A 20704-nucleotide genomic window follows, 5' to 3' on the forward strand; every position below is an offset into this window, starting at 1 on the left:
GAAAAGAACTTTTCAAAAGAACTTTTATCTCTTTATTTAGAGGGTAGTATTTGTGCGATACGAAGCTGATACTGTGTACAGTATGCAGCAGAGATGAATAAAGGTATTAATTGACTTTTGGAATGCTTCTTCAGGTCAGCCCCCCAGCAGAGTGTAATTCCAAACATAATCTAATACAGCTGTGTCTGAAGACCTTAGCTTTTTCAGGTGTGCTAGATTGGAGTTTAAACTATCCTAGCCTTAGCTGCAGATTTATTGTGGAATAAAAGAAAGTAAATCTGGCTGTACGTGCACAAACAATCTCAAAAAAGAATGTTGGATCCACAGGAAAAAGCTCACTTTGTCACAGCCCTGAGTTTATTTGCATTGCTAAAATAAAATAGGTGACTTCAACTAGACATAACGCACTTTCCTTAAGCTTTATTAGTGAAATACAGTGTGACACAGAACTAAACAAAGAGATGTACAGTACTGTGCAAAAGCCAAAGACCACATTTCACTTAATTACCAGCAAAAATGATGATTAACCAGTTATTTATTTTTAAATGTCTGGAACACATATATTTAACAGAAAATGACACAGAAGCCTCAACAACTAAATATAATATCATTGTTTCAGTACGTAGTGTGTCCACCCTTTTCCTTTATTACAGCCACACTAAACCACCTGTGGATTTTTTTACAATTTGAAGAAAGCGTGGAACCTGATTTTCTCTAAGCGATGAAAACTTTAAGACTGTTTATGTGAAGTGACTTCTTGAGTCCCATTTTCACTATATTTTAACCTTTTTTTGAACTCTGGTTTTGGAAACCCAACTCCCACTTATTTTCCTTTGACTTTCCTTTTTCTTATGTAAATACATTTTCTTATATTTAATCCCTCCAGAAATATCCCTGGTTTTGACTGAAACTGAAATTTTAAACAAATGGTGGTCTCTGGCAATTGCACAGTACTGTATATGAAGTACGCTCCTACTTGGTTGGAATGAAAACGTGTAGCCACTCTGGCTCTTTTTGACTAGACTACTGAATGCTTTTTCAAAGGGCTGACATCCCAGAGACAGCACTGGTTATATGGGTGACAAAGAAGTACATGGGGACATTTTTATTCACAGTTTTGAAAGGGAGCAATTCACAGTCAAATTGAGTTATATAGAGCAGAGTTTAAACAAACTGATTCTGAGGGGAATATTCTGAAGTTAGATTAATGAGGCCTTCTTTCCATTCATCTATGTTTGCCTTCAGAAGCGTGAACATCAGGAAAGGTTTACATTTTTTAAACATAGTTCAAAAATGATGAATGCATTATAACATCTTAATATGATAAGATATGGGGTAAATAATATCCACAATTATAGTAAATGTGCTTAAAAGTGTACTTTCCTTTATTAAAGGCTTAAAACAGAGCTGTCATTAGGCTTTAAATATCCACCAACACATAACCTAGCAACTAGTTCACACTGCATGAAAACCATAATATTATGCAGAACACATGATTATTCACTACCAATTATTGAATATGTCACATCTACATATGTGTCATATCTATAGTATGTTATAATCATTATCCCACATTATCTATTGTTTCAGACTAAGCCCAACAACTGTCGTGTCATATCATGCACATAAATAGCAAAACAAATACTGTAACAAATACTAAAGCAATTGAAACTCATTTGATCAGTTTAATGAGAACTGTAAATGAATAGTCAGAGCAATTCAACAATGTAATAGGCTCTGTGCTGGGCAATTAATTCTGAAAGGACATATTCTTGTATGCACCAGCAAACTGAATTAGTTGTATTCTAGTTATCCCTCCCACGAGAGACATGTTTCGCACAGATAGAATGGCAGCCCAAGGCATATATTAAGCTGCAATAAATGAGATAAGCCTGTCAACACATGGGCAGCTCTGTGAGAGACAGAACAAGACACTTTCCTTTCAGAAGGCTGAGATAACATGGCATAGCCAAGTCCACTTGCCTTGAGCAAGGCTATTAAATGTTACATTCTGCATTCTTGTGAGAGTATTTCAAAACCTTTTCTTTAGAGATGTAAGTTATGCAGTCATGTATCTAATACAAACCAGCACCTGGAAGTTGTAGGCCAGGCCAATGCGGGCACTGGAGCACAGAGGGTTGAGATGCAGGGCAGAGAGGAAGTCCCTTTGGGCCTGTTTGTTGGCCTGGGCATGACCATAGTCCATGAATACATTGCCGCGTCCGACATAGGCATCAAGTAGGAAAGGGCTGAGTCTCAAAGCCTCACTGTAAGCCTCCACTGCTTCCTGCATTTGTCCTAACCTTCAAAATACACAATAGCATGATTCTAGTGCACTGTGTCATTATGCCTTCATAAATCAAAATATGCTACTGTACTGTGAAAAATTTGCCTATTTAATTCCCAGAGAAAACAGCCGTAAAATACCAATTATTAATTTTTTTACCAGAAAATACACATTTAATAGAAAATAAAAAATTATAAAGACAATATAAACTGTTCATCATATTCCCTTTAATTTGTGAGATTTGCTTTGATGTAGAATTCTGGGCTCTGGCGTGGCCAGTCTACTTAGAACACTAGCAATTCACGGCTGAAGGTGGGACAGATACAACTGTAGATTTTTTCAGATCTGAAGTGAGAGTGGAGCATGATTTTTTTGTCTCCCATAGATGCAAGCTTTAAGATAGTTTAAACAAAAAACTTGTACAAAGGCTATTTTGACCTGAAATGAAATAAAAAAAGGATGGTCTCTGACTTTTGTAGGGCACTGTACATGATACACTGATAACACTATTCATCACTTTATGACTCTGTAATAGTAACTGTAATTATGTGGTTATTGCTATCATTAATAGCCCACTACTACCATGGTGTCTCTAAATGTTCTTTTAATGAATTAAGGAAGTAGAAATTAAAATTCAATTTAAGATCTATATATACAATCACACACACAAATCTAAAAACAAAATGCACTCATTATACAACTGTTCACAGTCCAAAAGAACTGTACTGTCTGACAGAATAAGGTATTTCTCCTCATACCTGGCTGCTGTGACTTTGCCACTTTGCTGTTCCCAAAGATATATATATATAACACACACAGTAATGTGCTTGCACTTTTTCCCTGGTCTCATATGGTGATGTGGTAATTCTTTTGTTACTGAAAAATGAATTCAGGCATACAAAACAATTCCTTTGTGCCGAGCTATTGAGAAATATCTCCCATTATGCGCCATGTTCACTGCAAATGTTGAGCTGTGCTCTTAGTCATTCTGATGTTAGGCTGATTAAAGCTGCTCGATATGCATGCCAAAATGCTCATGTCTTTCTAATGAAGATCAGTAACCAACACTGAATGAATAGTGGACGATCATTCGCCTCATTTGAGAAGACATTATGTTCAGATAAGAACAATAAGACTTACTGTTTACAAAGAACTGTGTAGGTGAACAACACCTCCTTAGGTATGTGTCTGTGTGGTGTGTGTGAGAAGGAGAGATGTATGTGTTTGGGGGGGGTCATTCAAATTAACTGTCACTCTGTTATTATGCAGCTCTTAGTGGAGAAGCCTTTCTTGAGTCTGATTTGCACCCTCTGAACAAAAAGTCATAACTTGGGAAATGTTTACTCTATCGCTTAACCGGATAGATGGTGTGAGATAAGACCCCCTGAGGATTATTTTGGTGTAATGTTGTGTGTATTGAGAAGGAAATTTCTAAGTTATGACAAAACACAGAGAAAATATTGAAATAAGAAGACTTTGATTTTGAGAAATTTACATTGGAGTGAATGGGGCAGTTTTCTGTGCCTAGTGCCAAACAAATGCTCATAACCCTAAAGCTACTTGATAAAATGATGAGATATTTTGAGGTTTCAGAAAGGACAGGTTTCTCTACCGTTTAAAACTGAAATTTCTATGTGAAAGTTTAAGGATTTTAAAGCAGATTCCCTGTGTGATCAGCTGTGTCTGTGAGACTGAGTGGCCTGCAGTGACATCATCGGTGTCAGTTAGAATTTGAAGTTCTGAACATTCTGCCATTCATTCTTATGGGAGGTTTATAATTTTAAGCTTATTTTTATTAAAAACTACCAATCCGATCGACTCCAAAAATACATAGCACAAGTCACAGTGCTGAGACCTTCGAAACGCAGTTTGAACAGAGTCTGTACGTTAAGCGGTTTGGGCTGTATTAATTGAAGAAAAGTGTGGAAAAAGAAGAAGAGGAAGAAGAAGAAGAAGTATGAGAGATAACAATAGAGTGTTAATAAGTTACATTTAAATAGCGCCTTTCACAAACCCAAGGTAAAAAATTAAACTAAGCAGTGAAGGAGGAAGAAAAATGCACATTAAAGAGATTTGAAAGAGGAAAAGGAAGAGCAATCCCGGAGGGATTGATGAAGAGAATTCCAGAATTGTGGGACCATGGCAATGAAGGACCTCCCTCCCAAAGTGGAGTCTGGTGCGTGGGACAGCAAGTAAATTATTACAAGAAGACCTGAGAGAGCGAGAGGCAGTGTAAGAGGTCAGCAGTTCTCTGAGGTAGGGGGGGAGCAAGGGTAATGTTGTCCTTACTGTACTCATATGAGACTGTTATAAGATTGTGGAGAAAGAACAAACATCATCATCATCATCTTCGTCGCCGTTAACCACTTAATCCAGATAGGGTCGCGGTAGCAGTTGGGAGAGCAGAGAATCCCAGATGACCCTGTCCCCCACAACTTCTTCCAGCTCATTCCCAGGGACCCCAAGCCGCTCCCAGGCCAACTTGGAGATATAATCCATCCAGTGGGTCCTAGGACAACCCCGGGATCTTATCCCGGTGCTGATCCGCATACCAACCGCTTCACACTCAGCTGCAAACTGCTCCAGTGAGTGCTGGAGGCATCCATGTGATTCAGCCAAAAGAACAATATTGTCTGCAAATAGCAGAGACGCCACCCTCCGGCCTCCACACATAATGCCCTCCTACGCCTACGCCTCGACACCCTGTTCATGAATATCACAAACAGGAGTGGAGACAGGGCACAACCCTGCCCAGAGCCCAATGCTAACGCTGAAAGGGTCCGACTTAATGCACAGTATACGAACACAGCTCTCACTCTGGAAGTACAGCAATCGAATGGCCCGGAGTAATAGCCCCGGTACCCCATACTCCCGGAGGACCTTCCACAAGATATCTCAGGGAACATGGACGTAAGCCTTCTCCAAATCCACAAAACACATGTAGACTGGGTTGGCAAACTCCCATGCCCCCTCAACAATCCACGAGAGGGTGAAAAGCTGGTCCATTGTTCCATGGCTGGGACGGAATCTGCATTGTTCCTCCTCAATCTGAGGTTCTTGGGTTACCGTCCTGACAGGCACTCAGAAGCTTTTGGCTATTCAGACTCCATGTCCGCTATCTTCCCTGGGACATGAGAAAAGCTCTCCCGGAGGTGGGAGTTAAAATCATCCCGAAGAGAGGCCTCCGACAGTCCCCTGCACACCCTCACTATTTGCTTGGGCCTACCGGGACTGACCATCAGTTTTCCTTGCCATCTGATCCAACTCACCACCAGATGGTGATCAGTTGACAGCTCAGCACCTCTGTTGACCCGAGTGTCCAGAACATATGGTCCCAAGACAGATGAAACAATCACTGACCTCTGACCCAAGGAGCTCTGGTACAATGTACACTTATGAACATCCTTGTGTTCGAACTTGGTGTTCGTTATAAACAATCCATGCCTGGCACAGAAGTCCAATAACAATTCACCATTCGGGTTTAGATTGGGCAGGCAGCTCTTCCCAATCACGCCTCTTCAGGTCTCCCAGTCATTGTCAACATGAGCATTGAAGTCCCCCAGTAAGACTATGGAGTCTGTAGGCGGTACCCTTTCCAGAACCCCGCACATTCACTCCAAGAAGGTTGAATACTCTGACCTGTTGTTTGGTGCATAAGCACACACAACAGTCAGAGTTTTCCTCTCTGCAATTTTAATTCACATTGAGGTGACCCTCTAGAAGGTCCAACTGCACAGCCACCAGCCAGGGACTCGTGAGTATCCCCACTCCCACCCGCACCTCTCACCCTGTGTAACCCCTGAGTAGGAGAGGGACCAACCCCTATCCAGGAGTTTGGTTCCAGAGCCGACACTGTGGGTTGAGGTGAGCCCAACTATATCTAGTTGGTACCTCTCAACCTCCTGCACAAGCTCCGGCTCCTTCCCCCCAGTGAGGTTACATTCCACGAGCTACCAAGAGCTAAATAAATCAATTTTGTGTACTGCTTTATGTGGTACATTGTAAATGCAACATTGGGGCCATGTGTGCTTCTAACTTCAAGGGCTAGATCAAATGCTCAATAAAATACCATTCAGCTCAAAATGTGTGGTTTACAGTTGTATGCAAAAGTTTGAACACCCCAAATTAAATGATATGCTGTGTTGATTTTGTAACGCAAAATAAGTTAACACATCCTCTAGGAAATGTAAATATACCACATTTCTACAAATTTTAGTGTTATTTTTCTTTTTTTTTATTTTAACATAAAATAAAAATAAAATAAAAATAAAAATAAAAGATCAAATATGCCATAGTTTTTGCATAGGTAATTTTTCATATTTTTCCACTATGTTAAATCCAGCAAATATACAGTAAAGGTGTATTAAAATGTGCAGGATATAATGTGTACTTATTTTCACTTTAAAAAATCAATAAAACATGTAATTTGACCAGGGGTGCCCAAAGTTTTACACACAACTATAGTCTCTGCAGACATTAAATGTGATTTAACTGAAACTGAGGCAGAAGCATTAAACCATGAGCAAATATTGCACTTCTGCTATAGGCATGGACAGTAAACTGCTTTTAGCTTTATACAGGGTGATTCAGTTTATTCATCTGATTTCAAAATGATTTATTTCACTTCTAAATCATTACAGAACAATGCAGTAATTTGTACATGGTTTAAGTGAACGTAAAGTTTATTATGTAACTTGTTCGATATAACCTCCTCCAGCTGTACGGACAACATCAACGCGTTAGTCAAATTAATCCCATAGTCAATTGAGCATGTTTAGTGTCACTACACTCGCAGCTCTTTCAGATTCCAGAGATAATCCAGTGTTGTGGAACCAACGACGAATGCACTGAGCTGTTGGAGGTTCACTGCAGATGAAAATCATGTTGCACAGTCATGACAGATTCACTAATTGAAGGGGAGAAAACAAAACACTTTCTGCTCAAGGGTCGCCATTTCCTTGCAGACTGAAGGGAGCCATCTTCCGGTGACAGTCAGAAACTCTATGACCCCCTCTTTCAGTTGGTACGTGATTGGTTTGTAGGCACCTCACGCTTGTAAAAATATGCCACTTTGAAATCGGATTAATCTTTTTTAATCACCCTGTATATTCAAATGTAGTTGGATCAAACACAGAAAGAACAAGACATGTGTCTAGTATTTAAGTCTGTTATATGTTTTCAACATGCATGTCATGCTTAAACTGTAATATTTTTACTTTGTGGCAATATAAGCCTTTATAGCACTGTGTTTCACCACTTCAGTCCTTCCAAGCCCCTTGTGCTGTATAGCTTTCCTTACTTTATCAAACACTAGCTTAACATCAATCTCTTCATGAGTTAAATCTGGTGTATTACAGCGGAAACACAAAACTGTGCAGTGCAAAGGGACCTTCGGGACTGGAATTGGAAAGCACTCCTATAGAGTGATATCATTACTAATGCAAAGTAGTCCACAAATACAACAGATTAGTAAATCTTTCATGCAAACTTAACACTTAGATACAGTACAACTAGCCTGTAGACTGTATCTCAACAACTTCAGAGACTATGGAAGGCTAGGAGAGTACAGACCTGTGATAATGGACTCCTAGTGAATGGCGGATAGACGCATCCTCAGAATGTTTCATGGCAGCAGCTTTAAAGTCCTCCAGGAAAACAGAAAAATTTAATTATTATTCTATTAATTTTTCTTGTAATGTTCCAAGACTAAATACAGCATTCTCTTCATTTTGGGACACATGTTAACAATTTAACACATGTGGCCAGAAATACCTAAGATGAAAAGTGATGTTCCAATATATCACTTTTTCTTTTTTTTCCAGATTTCTATTCACAATTTCACAAGTTCATTGTTTCATATTTTCATTTAAATGCTGTAAATGCTGCTGTAAATGATGGAAGGTGCTGTAGAGAAATGTACTATTAGCATTAGAAGTAATAATGCTAAGAAGAGGAGTATTAAAACTGCGAATACTGCAGTGTTTGACCTGAGTAATAGAGTTTAACTGCAGTTCAGTTTACCTGAAGGGCGTTGTAATGATCATCAAGTTCCACATAGACAAGTGCACGATTTATCAGGACTTTAAGCTCAAGCTCCTTCTGACTGGGAAGAAGTAGCACTATGCTATAGTCTCCGAGAGCCTTTAAGAAAGCAAAAAGAAAAGTCCTAAGCATCAGAGAAGAGGATATTTAGCAAAATGTGCAAATGGTTCAGAAAAAACTGTGAAAAAGAAAAAAACATCACCAGCTCATATTCCTTCAGCTGCTGATAACACACGCCACGGTTGTAGTATGCAAAAGAGCAGGCATTATCAATTTTGATGGCCATTGTCAAATCCTCCACTGCCCCTTTATACACCTGAAACAGAACAAACTTTAAAACTGATCAAGAACACAATCTAAAGTATTTACTCTAAATGATTAAAGCACAGCAGCACTGAACATATAAGGAAAGATCTGGGAATAATTCAATGCTCATGTTTTGACTTCAAAATTTGAATTTTACCTTTGAATGGAATTTGAGAGCTCCTCTGTATAAGTAGGCTCTGACACACTTTGGCTGGATCCTGATAGCTTCATTACAGTTGAGAATTGCCTTAGAATATCGGCTTTTAACTCCATAAAAAGCAGCCCGACTTAGGTACACCTAATAATCAGGAAAATACTGGAATTAGTACCACAGTCCATTGAGGAATGTCTTCATGAATATGCCATGAGTTCTTTAGTAAGTTAGTAGTATATCAGCTTGTCAGAAATTTTATTAAAATTAAATTTTAAAAATCAGTTCTATGCATGCATATATTTATACATAGAATTTTGCTATATATATTTATTTGCCATTTTATACATACTGTGGTATCTTAAGATATGTGACTGGGCACCAAACGGGCACCAAATATAAATCCCTTTGATTCACTTATATGGTGAATCAAAGGGATTTACATTTGTTTGCAAGTTTTATGACATAATTAAAGCACCAAAAAATATGCTTGTTTTGTTGTTTAAGGAATTACTGTATTTTATAAAACAGCATAATCTGACTGGATACTAATCTGAGAGGAGCAGCATTATACGAGTGCCATTGTTTGTGGAAGGAGCAATTTTCCACAATATTTCACAATTTCACAATAACTCTATCATTCCACTGAGCACCATTTGACGAGTAACAACTTGCTTTATACTGCAGCTCACTGTTACTAAGTTTCTACAGATGACACACTCTCTCTCTTGTTGTCTACAGCTTATGCTTTAAAGCGATGTGTAAATGCCTACTGTCTTATACTAATGCAATTACATATTCACTATATTGGTTCCACATATGCTAAATAACTAAACTGTTGACCAACAGGAGGCGCTTGACTGGTAATTTTGCTGAGGAGTGGGAAGAAGACAATACATTCCAGCATCCTTTGAAGAGCTACCCTCCAGCGGGCATCAACTGTTGTAACATCTACCATAACATTTTGAAGGTCAGGCAGCCAAGAAAATCAAATAAACAAATCTGTCTCTTTAGTAAAACATTGGAAGGATGCTGCAAGGCACATTCCTCAGGCTAACAAAACAAGAAATGTCTTTTTCTAGAGCTAGCTACAAGTTGAAATGACCTGAAAGAAGTTAGGGTTGATGTACAGCGCACTGTTGAAGTCTTGCACACTCTTAGACTGTTGTAGGCGTATGCGGCACAGGCCTCTCTGGTGGTAAGCAGCAGCGTTTTCAGGATTTATTCTCACTGCATTGCTGAAAGCTTCAAGAGCCTGAGGCAGTAAAGAGTCTTCTCCCTGGCATCAAGCAGCATCATATAACATATAAGATGGGGATACTGATAGTGGTTAGTCACAAGATGTGTTTTAATGTAGGAGGATCTCTACTGTCCACATAAAAGCATATTCCTTATATCAGCAGAACCTGAGCCATGTAGCACATGCCAGTGAGGTAGTACAGCTCAGAAGCCTCAGGCACATCACAGAGGTTCGTCTCAGGGGGACTCAGGAAAGACAGAGCTTTTTTGAAGCTCTCTACAGCTTCCTACACAGACAATAAAAGCAATTTTGTTGTTTGTGTTTTTGGCATTACATTGCATTTTGCAATATATGTCATACAGACATCAGGAAAAGCACATTAACATACTCAGAGACAGTTAAGTCAGTATAGTAAAAAAACAAACTTGTTAACAAAAAAGAGATTTGGAGAGATTTGTGTTGTGTATCATTTAAGCTGACTCAATTTTGGGTTGTTGACACAACAAACAGGAAGCCTCACAAAGTGTCCCACCTACCATGAACTTGTGTGCCTTCATCTGCGTCTTTCCTAACAGGATGAGGACAGGAGAAGAGGGGTGGGAGTTGGCAGCCGACACCAGGCAGGCAATAGCTTTGGCATCGTTCCTCAGGAAAGACTGGACAGCTGCCTGCTGGACCAGAGATGAGCCCAGAACTACAAGCGAACAGAGGAAACACTGCAGAGGTCCTTTACCAATGTACTGTGACTACAACAACACAATGTGTAGCCATGTGTTGCTTAGGTTCGCATTAGTTCTGCATCAGGGCATTTGCATAGCACAATAAAAAAGAGCTCAATATAAAACACATATGCTAAACTCAATAAACTCAGAATTACAATCTTTCATTTATATATTTTTCAAAAATGGCTTTTGATTTTAATAAGTCATTCATTTTTTGGGAAAAATACATGAAAAAACTGAAGTTTCCACAACTGGAGGTCAAATAATAATTCAACATGCAAGATCTGGTACAGACAGTGCTTAAAGCTTTCATCTTTGGGAGATAAGAGAAAACCGAGTTCCACTCTTCCTTCAAATCTGAAAAAAATCCACAGATGTTTCTTTCTTTCTGTGAGAAGACAAATACACTATGATTCTGAAAGGATGTGTAGCTGTCAAGAAGCTCTTACTGAGAAAAGGAAGTAAACAAAAAAGAGAGCAAATAAGTAAGCTCTCAAACAATGGACTGATCACCTCACAGCCCAGATCACAACATCAGTGAACATGTTTGGGTTCACTTGGATTGGGAAAAGCAGAAAAGACAATTTGTAGATTTCCTTGAAAAACTTCAAACAAGACACTGAAGTATGGAATCTGTAAAAAGGCAAAGGGTGGCCAGTTCATGCTGAAATAAATAAGTAGTTGTTGAGGCTTCTGTGTAACCTTTCAACAAATACATATTTTCTACTTTATTTCCCGACATTGAAAAATTAATAACTTGTTAATGGTCATTTTGACTGAAAATTAAACAAGTGAAAGGTGGTATCTGGCTTTTGCACAGTACTGTACATCACTTTGTTTAGTCCTGTGCCACAATGTATTTCACTAGCATAGCTTTAGAAAGGTAGGCTATGTCTAGTAGAGGTCAGTTGTTCTCTTTTAGTAACTCAAATAAACTCAGGAGTGTGACTAAATGGGCTTTTTCCTATGGATTCAACGATCTTTTTTGGGATTGTTTGTGCATGTACAGCTAGATTTGCTTCCTTTAACTCCACAACAAATCTGCACCTAAGGCTGGGATAGATTAAACTCCAGTCTAGCACACTTAAAAGAGCTAACTAAGGTCTTCAGAAGCAGCTTTAGTAGATTATGTCAGGAATTACACTCAGGAGAGCTGCACTGAATAAGCAGGTTTGGAAATTCCAGAAATGAATAGATACCTTTATTCATCTCTGCTGCATACTGTACACAGAATGTTGCCAGGTCAAACAGCCCCATATCACACAAACACTGCCCTCTAAATAAAAAGATAAAAAGTTAGTTTCCTTTATTGCTACATTCATGAAGAAGAATCATCAAGAAAAAAAGGAACACACTAAAAAGTTAAAGGAGAATATGAATGCTAAAGCAGAGTATACTTTGAGGAAAACCAAGAGCAAAAAAATCTTGCTAGGTCTTGGTTTTCCTCAGTGCAGAGTATACTTTGAGGAAAACCAAGAGCTAGCAAAATTTTTTGATTATCTAGCATTTATTCTTCTATACGATTAGTTACTTTTATCTTTCTATCATCTGTTTAATACAATGGTTTCTCAACTGTGCTTCTGAAGGTCCACAGAGAGTTTCAGGTCCATTTCCAATTTTACTGCTGATCTGACCTGGAAGTCAGAGTTAGACTGAAGATTGAACTAAACTGTACATCTCCAAATGCAAGGATAAGTAGTTCTTCTATGTGATACCTCATTATGTGCAGATGTTGAGCATCTGGTCTTATGTGTATGGCTCTAGTGAGATCTTTTAGAGCTTTCTCCAGATCATTCACCTTGTGTCAAAAGAGATTAAATTCAGTGGTGTATTATGTATCAAATAGCACAAATTTCAAAAGTACTGGATACTGGTTTCCAAGGCATTCATTAAGAAATAATGAGCTTAAACTGTTTGACAGCTGTTTTCGTACCATGTGATAAGCTCTGGCTCGGCATATGTAGCCTCGTATGTGCGTAGGGTCCACTTTTAAAGCATTGCTAAACATTTTGATAGCATCATAATTCTGGTCCATCGTCAGCATGTAGATAAGCCCCAAGTTGATATGGGCTACAGCAACAGTCCTGTAATTCAAAAATAATAAAATGGTGGATAGAGTGGCTTTGAATTAAGAGCAGCTTGTTTAAACTGAAGAAATAGATTATTAACTTAAAGCTATGCATCTTTTAGGCTAGAGATGCCAAACACAAGAGGTGCCACATTGCTGCAGAAATTAGAGTTCTCCCTTTTCTGACACACCAAGTTCAACTTACAAACACGTTACTTGTTAGCTAATAGGTTGAATGGCGTGTGCTTACTGAAGTAGAATGCTAAACTTTGCAGTGCTGTGGCCCTTAGGTTGGGAAGCAGTTCTGTATTAGACTGTAAACGTTTTTACATTTTTTTTGGTTTTGCTGAGTTTGAACAATTTAAAAAGAGATGCTGTACTCTCACACAGAGAAGGAAGTGGTGTCACCTGTCGAGTTTGATCACAGCTTCAAAGTCAGCCATGGCCTGCTGCCACTGCTGGCACTCCGTGTAGAGAAGGCCACGATGAAGGAATGCACCAAGATTCTCTGAACTATCATTGATAAGCACTGGAGCACACATACACACAGACACATACACACACATAATGAGTGGAGCTGGCTATGAAAGTAGGACATTTTGAGACCATTCTTTACAAAGGCCTGCCAAATTTCCCAAAGCATATGGTCACTGAGAAAACACAGCACATTACATTCACTGTTAGTGTTTGACATACTGTGTATCAGAGCACACTGTGTATATGATGTAAATGCATATAATGTTAGACCCATTTCTATTCTCAGGTCATGTATCTATAAAATATTGTCAATAATATTGCCAGTAATGTAAAAAAACAAAATAATTCAAGGTATCAGATATGGTGGGCCTCAACAAATACAAAGTAAAGTGAATATAAGTCCTCACATGACCCAGACTAATCTTACACCTCTAAACAGTACAAGACAGCTGTCGTAGGGATGAGGAGAAGAACAACAAACAAAGCATGAGTGATAGGGGAGAGAGAGAATCATCCCACACACCAGAGTATGGAGTTCATTTTGTGCAAAAAGCTTCAAATAAAGCAATAAAATCCATAAGCAAAATATTGAGTATCAAAATGTCTACAATTTGCAAATCAAAATGTCTAAAATTTGTAAATCAAAAGGTCTAAACATTTGCAAATCAAAATGTCTAAAATTTGCAAATATAAATGAGAAATAATTTTTTTTCTATTTGCTAATTTTTTTTTTGGTCTCTGAAATCGCTACTTTGCTTCTACAATTTTTCTTTTGCTTCTAACTTTTGACAATTTTTAACAGGGGGCAGGTCTTAGAAGAGGGCCTTCACCTGCACTTTCTATTGGTCAACATTTTTTTGAGTTTGCAGCTGTTAGCACTAACTAGCCTAGCAGTGTCCAGTAAAGGGCCAACTAGGCTAGCCATACTGGTAAAGGAACTGAACTGCTTAAACATCTAATTATTCACTGTGTTAATGTAAAGACACTGATTGAGAGCAGCATTATTTTGTAAATGGCTGTGAAACAAGAAGATACTGAAATAACAGTCTTCATAAACCCCAGAATGGAATGGCCAACCATGACATGTTGACCGTATCTCCTTTTCTATTGATCAAACATTATTGCCTGACGTCAGCTGTCTCATGGCAACAGTAACTTGTAGCTGGCATTAATAAGTGGTAATTTCCACTCTTACTGTGTCTATGCTAGTACTACCTTAATGTTATTTCCCTCGACTCACAGCACCACAGATTCAACAATTTCCTGACCAGCACACCCGATTCAGCTCATGGAGGGCTTGGATCAAGTTTTATAGGGAAAGGAAGAGTTGAAATTGCTCATGTTGACAGATATGCCAGGAAAACACTGTACTCATAGCAGTGCCAAAAGTCAGAAGCAAAAGAAAGATTTCAGAATAAAAAAATATCTCAGCAAAATCAGCAAACATTTTGATACTCAATATTTTGTTTGTGGATTTTATTATTTTATTTGAAACTTTTAGCAAAAAATTTACTCAAAAGAGAGAGAGGCCAATTATGCACTCATCAACTGGATGGGTGGCATCATCAGGGAATGAACTTGTAATCTCCCAACAATAGGGCCAATCTTAGACAGCTGAGCCCCTTAGGAGCCCTGAAAACGACAATTTTGTACATGTGAGGACATTTGAAAGGTTCTTACCAGAGAAAATGCTCTTTGCAGCTGTGTGAGTGTGTGTGCGTGCGTGTGTTTGTGCGTGTGCTTATTACCAGAAATACTGAAGTCTCTTAAGGCCAAATCAGGCTTTATCTTCCTGAGCAGACAACCACGATGGTAAAATGCCAGCCAGTCACTGGGATCCAAGTGCACAGCCAAAGAAAAGTCCTCAATAGCCTCTTGAAAATGGCCAAGCTTGGCAAAGATCCTTCCTCTGTAGGTCCTACAAAGGTCAGTGAAAAATTAGCAAGGCAATTATTAATGTTAAACCATTTTTTATATTAATTATTGATCATGTACAATCTGAATCCAAATAATTTAAGTGTTTAGATAAGATGTGAAGATGCCTGTCTCAATGAAACACATATAGATCTTTTTTGAGGTACCTATCTAGAGGTGTCCATAAATAAACATAAGTAAATAAATCACATATTGGGCCTCAGAACACCTGGCTCTGGCATTTGTAGGCTCCTGCTTCAGCAGCAGAGTGAAGTCTTCCAGGGCCACTCTCCAGTTAGAAGTGTGGAAGTAGTGTAGGCCATGTGCCATTAGTGCATCTGTCCTCGCTGGGTTAATGGCAAATGTCTAGATATAAAATGTGAATATTCAGATTCAGAATGCAGGACATTTCTGGAACACTACTGAAAGATATGTGGGCAGTGAACTGTTTCAAAGATTACTTCCAGTACGAACAGTAATGAAATTCAGACACCTGCATATGAAAAAATGAAGAGACTGACATTTACTTAGTGATGTATCTGCAAGCAGACCTGACAAATCTAGATGTCATTATGTTCAAAAAAGTTAAGATATCTAAGTGTAGTGTCAGGATTTTTTTTCAGGGATGGACAAAGTGTAGAGGTGTACGATTAGAAGCAGCTGGGTTTTCATAAACATATCACACCCTCGCCCACATTATTTTATATATGTATGTATGTATGTATGTATTTGTATGTAAGTATGGACTGAGCCATAAAACAGCCACAATATCAAGTTCAGCTCAGTGTTGTAATTTTTTGCTAGGTCAATTTTAATGTTATTTTGTTCCAGCTAGTCTGTACAGCATCTTACAGCCCATTTTGTTTGGCGAAAGGTATTTGATTCATTTCTGGCTAATTCTAGGTTGTTTAGGTGTTCTTCTGTCATAGATGCTGACTGAAAAGCTTGCTCAGTGGTAATGACAGTCTGTCAATTTCTGCTGTAAAATGTGAACTTGCAATGCATTGTTAATGGACAACAACAGCTTTTATAATAAAACGTCTTTAGGGTTCAGAACGAGAACATCACAGCAATCATCTCTAGTCCTAAACTCGCAAAACTCCTCCGCCAATAAGGAAGCACAGAGATTACAGTCTAAAATTCGCACATGAGCATTTAGAACTGGTTTGAATTAGAACTGATTTGAAACAATGTACTCTGATCAGATGAAACAAATACAGAACTCTTTGTTTGGCACACAAACAAACTGTGCACACAACTGTGTTTGGCAAAAGAAAGTTCTGTACATGGTACCAAGAACACAGCAGCCACAGTGAAGTTTGGTGATGGGAGCATCATTACATGGAACTGCTCCGCAGCAGTACTGGGGCACTAGGAGAATTAAATCTAATTGGCCAAGAAACTGTATTTGGGGAGAAGAGAGACGTTTCACCTAAACAACGACCCCAAGTATACAGCCAAAATAACTCCACACTGGTTTCTAAAAACCAAAGAAATTTATGGGGGATTTTTAAATTACCAGAAGAATGTAAAAAAATTACCATAATGCAACAACTTGTAACTTTATACTATACACATCCCAAACTGTAATTGTCAATTGTCAATATCGGCTTTGCATCAAAGTACTGTTACTAATTTGAGGTACTGTTCATTTGTTTTTTTTAACATCTTTATGGTTATGAGTAGATACTTTTCTGTTTATATTTGTACATACAAAGTGACACTATATGTATAAATTTGAAATAGGTATTGCGTAAAATTGTGTAAAAGCAGAAATTGTGTAAAAAAACAAAGACAAAAGTTTAAATATTTGTTTCTTCTCACTGTATTCGCTCCTAACACATGACCTGCAATCAGTGTAAAATGTGTTTTAACCAATCATCCTATGTGTAGCAGGGCATTTATTTAGCCTGCAAAAACTAGCTGATAAAAACAGACATTAGCTAATCTGACTGTAAAGAAATCAGAAACAACGTTGGCCATAAGAATTAATAATCCATGCATCCCTAAATATGACCTATTAGTAGTGTTTAGAAGGGGGCTTACTTTGGCATAGTCCTCCATGGCCAAAATGACCTCTCTTGTCTTCTCATACATCTTCGCCCTTCTGAAGTAGTTTTCAGGATCCCCTGGCTTGCACTTTATGGCTTGTGTGTAGTTAAATATGGCCAGATTGCTCTCTCCTTTCATTCTGTAGATCTCTGCTCTTGACTTAAAGGCATCTGGAGGCAAATGTCAACTGACACGATCTCTCACACACATTAGGCTAATCAACTGAGGTTATCTGATGGCCTGTCTAGCTCTAGAACATAAGAGCATAACATAACAGCTTGAAGCTTGTTATAACTAGATACTGCAGAGTATTTGGATTTTTCAGTACAGAGGAGACAAACACAATGCTGTTACATCACTTGCTTCTTATCCTTAGTCTGGTCAAGACAGAACTGTACAACAAGGTCTACCTGAATGCTTCTTGTTGTGCTTAATGATGAAGTTGAGATCGTCGAGAGCACTATTGGGGACATTTCTCAGCAGGTAGATGCTGTGCCTGTGCCAGTAGGCATCCAGTAAATGAGGCTCTAGAGAGATGGCCTTTTATAGAAACACAACAGATTGATTACTTACTACACAAGAAGGTAGTTTTAGCATAAGGTCATACTGGTGTGGTATAACTGTAATAACTATATAACTATATTGCTTTATTTAAACATAGACATATCAACAAAATGTTCATTTTACCTACAGTTATCAATAACTGTTTTTATACAATATGTTATATAATTCTTTGTTTTAATTGTATTCATGTTTAAATAAAGTAATTAATTAAAATGTGAATCAAGTAAAACCAATACATTTCATTTTCAGTGTAAACGGTGTAAAAAATACAAGCCTCACAGCATTTAAATCCTCAAGTGCTTGGCTGAGTTGACCAAGTTTTTTATATAGTGCTCCTCTGCGACACAGGTCAAAGGCACTGTCCCTCCCATGTTCAGCCATAGTCTGGGTCAGCTTGGCTACCTCCCTCTCCAGGTCCACAGTGGTTAGGCCCTCATCCAGCACCTCAGAGAGATCCACTCTGTCCAGAATGTGGATCTCATTCTGTAAAGGCTGTTTCTCTTGCTCACTGAAGACTGTGCATGTTTTTCCAGATTGCTGATCACTCCTGGCTCTGTCTTCCTCACGTGGGGGAAAGACCTCATCAAACCAGGTGTTCCAGATGTCCCTAACCCACTCTCGGGGGGGAAGCGTGTTAGGAATTCCGCCTCGCTCTGTAGTAAAGTCCTCAAATTCAAGTAGCAGTGGCAGGCTTGGGTGGCGGAGGAGAGTAGTCTGCTCTGCAGATACTTTGGGCTTCTGTGGCATCTCACATAGAGATTCACTCCTGTTTGGACAGAGAACGTTACTTATTATAAATGTTACAGAATTTTATGCTTATTCAAGAATAAAAGGGCTTAAGCTCCCAGATGCATATATAAAAACTTTTTGACTGTATTGTTTATGCAATGTTTGTCTACTTTTCATCAAATTCTAGGGCTAAGATACCAACTTCACAGTTATACACTGCACATACATTTACATACCAAGAAATATATGGTAATATGCAAATGTCTGAGACCACCTTTTATTTACTTACTTTTCAGGCAAAATGGCCATTATATATAAATTATTCATTTTCAAGAGCATGAGAAGACTAGATATAAAATAATCCACCAGCACAATAAAAAAGTAAAAAGAAAATGGGTGAAAAAACAGGAGTTTTTTAAAGATGCTGTTACTAAGAAAAGGAAACCTACAAAAAAAGACAAAAATCTGGCAATCAAACAAAGACGTTGCTGGTGTTCTCAGAAGAATCAAGTGACCACTCCAGAGTGATGACTGTAATGTCACTGAATGTATTTGGAATTACTTGGACGATGCAAGGCAAAAAATGCAAGCAACTTCAAAGAAGAAGAAAATATCTCAGCAGATTTCATTGAAAAACTGAAAGCACATGGATACTAAATACTGTAAATTCCATGTAGCTGTTAAATATGTTTTCTGCCTTTTTCCTGATGCTGAAAATGAATAACTTTATGAAATAAATGATGGGTGGTCCTTGACTTTTGCACAATGTTTCACTATATTTACTAGAACATGACAAACAGACATTGGGAAAATATAACCTGGTTAGAGTTCGTGGCAGCTCCTTCAGTTTCTTAAGAACGTATGCCTGCTTAACAGAGCTGAGTTTCTTCCCTGTTTTGCTGGTCTTGCATTTGGACTGGGTGGCACTTGAGCTCCTGGTGAACTGCTTTGCCAGGATTCTCCTGCCTCTGACCCTGCGGGGTTGTGATACGGGGCTCAGGTCCCAGCTCGACTGCTTTGGAGAGCTGGGCTTACTATGAGTATCTTGAGATTGAGCCTGGCTGGCACTGAGCATGTAGTCAGACTGGGTGCAGACGGGGGGCTGCTGCTGCTGGACATGGTCCAGCTCTCTGCTGATGGTGGAGAAGTCAGACTGCAGCCTCAGAGAAGAGTTGGGATCTGGGGTTAAATGTGGGGCAGAGAAGGGACGCTTCACCAGAAGCTGTAGAAAAATTCAGAGGATACTGTATTTTTGATAATGGCAAATAGAGCAAAAAAAACATCCCTCAGCCCATTTTTTGCCCAAACATACATGAAAATCACTTATTCATGAAAATATTCATGATATCTGCATTTAGATCTATGGGGAAAACATTAGTAAACAGGGTTGGAAATTATGGTCTGTGCACATTTGGTGATCTTGACGCTTGTGTATTATGTGCAAGTAAAAAACAGAATAGCAAATGTTCCTCAGGTGACTGAAAATGTCAGCAACAGCTATCCATCCACTAAACAGAGAATTACATAATGGGTTGCAGCCATTTAAAACAGGTAGTTGCGAACATGCAAGCTGATTGGTTGAGAAGTGTTCTAACTGTGCTGTTATTTTGACATACCAGCACGATTTTTTCACAAACACTGTATCACTCCGCTGAGACTCCATTATTAAGCAACAACTATGACAGTTGTAGGAGACGCTCAAGCCATTTGAACGTTTTTACTTCTTATATTGTGGACAAACAGAAAATGGATACTTTTATGATCACATTTGACCCACTTGTGGTCAGAAACTTGGTCAGACTCTGAAGATGAGACTACACTAAATTCCGAATCTGTCATTACCACTGAGCAAGCTTTTCAGTCGGCAGCTGTGACCAAAGAACACCTAAACAACCTGGAATTAGCCAGAAATGAACCAAATACCATTCGCCAAGCAAAATGGGCTGTAAAATGCTTACGGGAACAGCAAAACATTAATACTGATCGAACAAAAATGGACAAAACTGAGCTACACTTGATATCACCATCAAATAATCAGTTTTGGGAGTATCTTTTGAAACAGTATTGTTCCATTCCACCAGTACTGTTCTAGAAACATGTAGAATCTATATTATGGCACACTGAAGGTGTCCTTCTGGCTCATGGTGGCCCA

The 20704-nt window shown here is 38.7% G+C and overlaps 1 protein-coding gene across 1 annotated transcript in view; it reads right to left on the minus strand.

Moving 5' to 3' along the window:
• The window catches only part of ttc6 (tetratricopeptide repeat domain 6), a 51977-nt gene that overhangs the window by 9423 nt on the left and 21850 nt on the right, over positions 1-20704 (minus strand). Inside the window, exons 10-27 of the mRNA XM_017699697.2 lie at positions 19371-19774; positions 18103-18589; positions 17670-17799; positions 17254-17429; positions 15437-15573; positions 15042-15211; positions 13225-13345; positions 12682-12832; positions 12464-12546; positions 11948-12024; positions 10563-10720; positions 10193-10312; positions 9892-10065; positions 8793-8933; positions 8532-8645; positions 8309-8428; positions 7859-7932; positions 2093-2303 (exon numbers count right to left, since the gene is read on the minus strand). Of these exons, the coding sequence (XP_017555186.2) occupies positions 2093-2303; positions 7859-7932; positions 8309-8428; positions 8532-8645; positions 8793-8933; positions 9892-10065; positions 10193-10312; positions 10563-10720; positions 11948-12024; positions 12464-12546; positions 12682-12832; positions 13225-13345; positions 15042-15211; positions 15437-15573; positions 17254-17429; positions 17670-17799; positions 18103-18589; positions 19371-19774 (3048 nt within the window). The remainder of the gene's footprint in view (positions 1-2092; positions 2304-7858; positions 7933-8308; positions 8429-8531; positions 8646-8792; positions 8934-9891; positions 10066-10192; positions 10313-10562; positions 10721-11947; positions 12025-12463; positions 12547-12681; positions 12833-13224; positions 13346-15041; positions 15212-15436; positions 15574-17253; positions 17430-17669; positions 17800-18102; positions 18590-19370; positions 19775-20704) is intronic.

This window comes from Pygocentrus nattereri, chromosome 10 (assembly GCF_015220715.1).
Source record: "Pygocentrus nattereri isolate fPygNat1 chromosome 10, fPygNat1.pri, whole genome shotgun sequence".
NCBI lineage: Eukaryota > Metazoa > Chordata > Actinopteri > Characiformes > Serrasalmidae > Pygocentrus > Pygocentrus nattereri.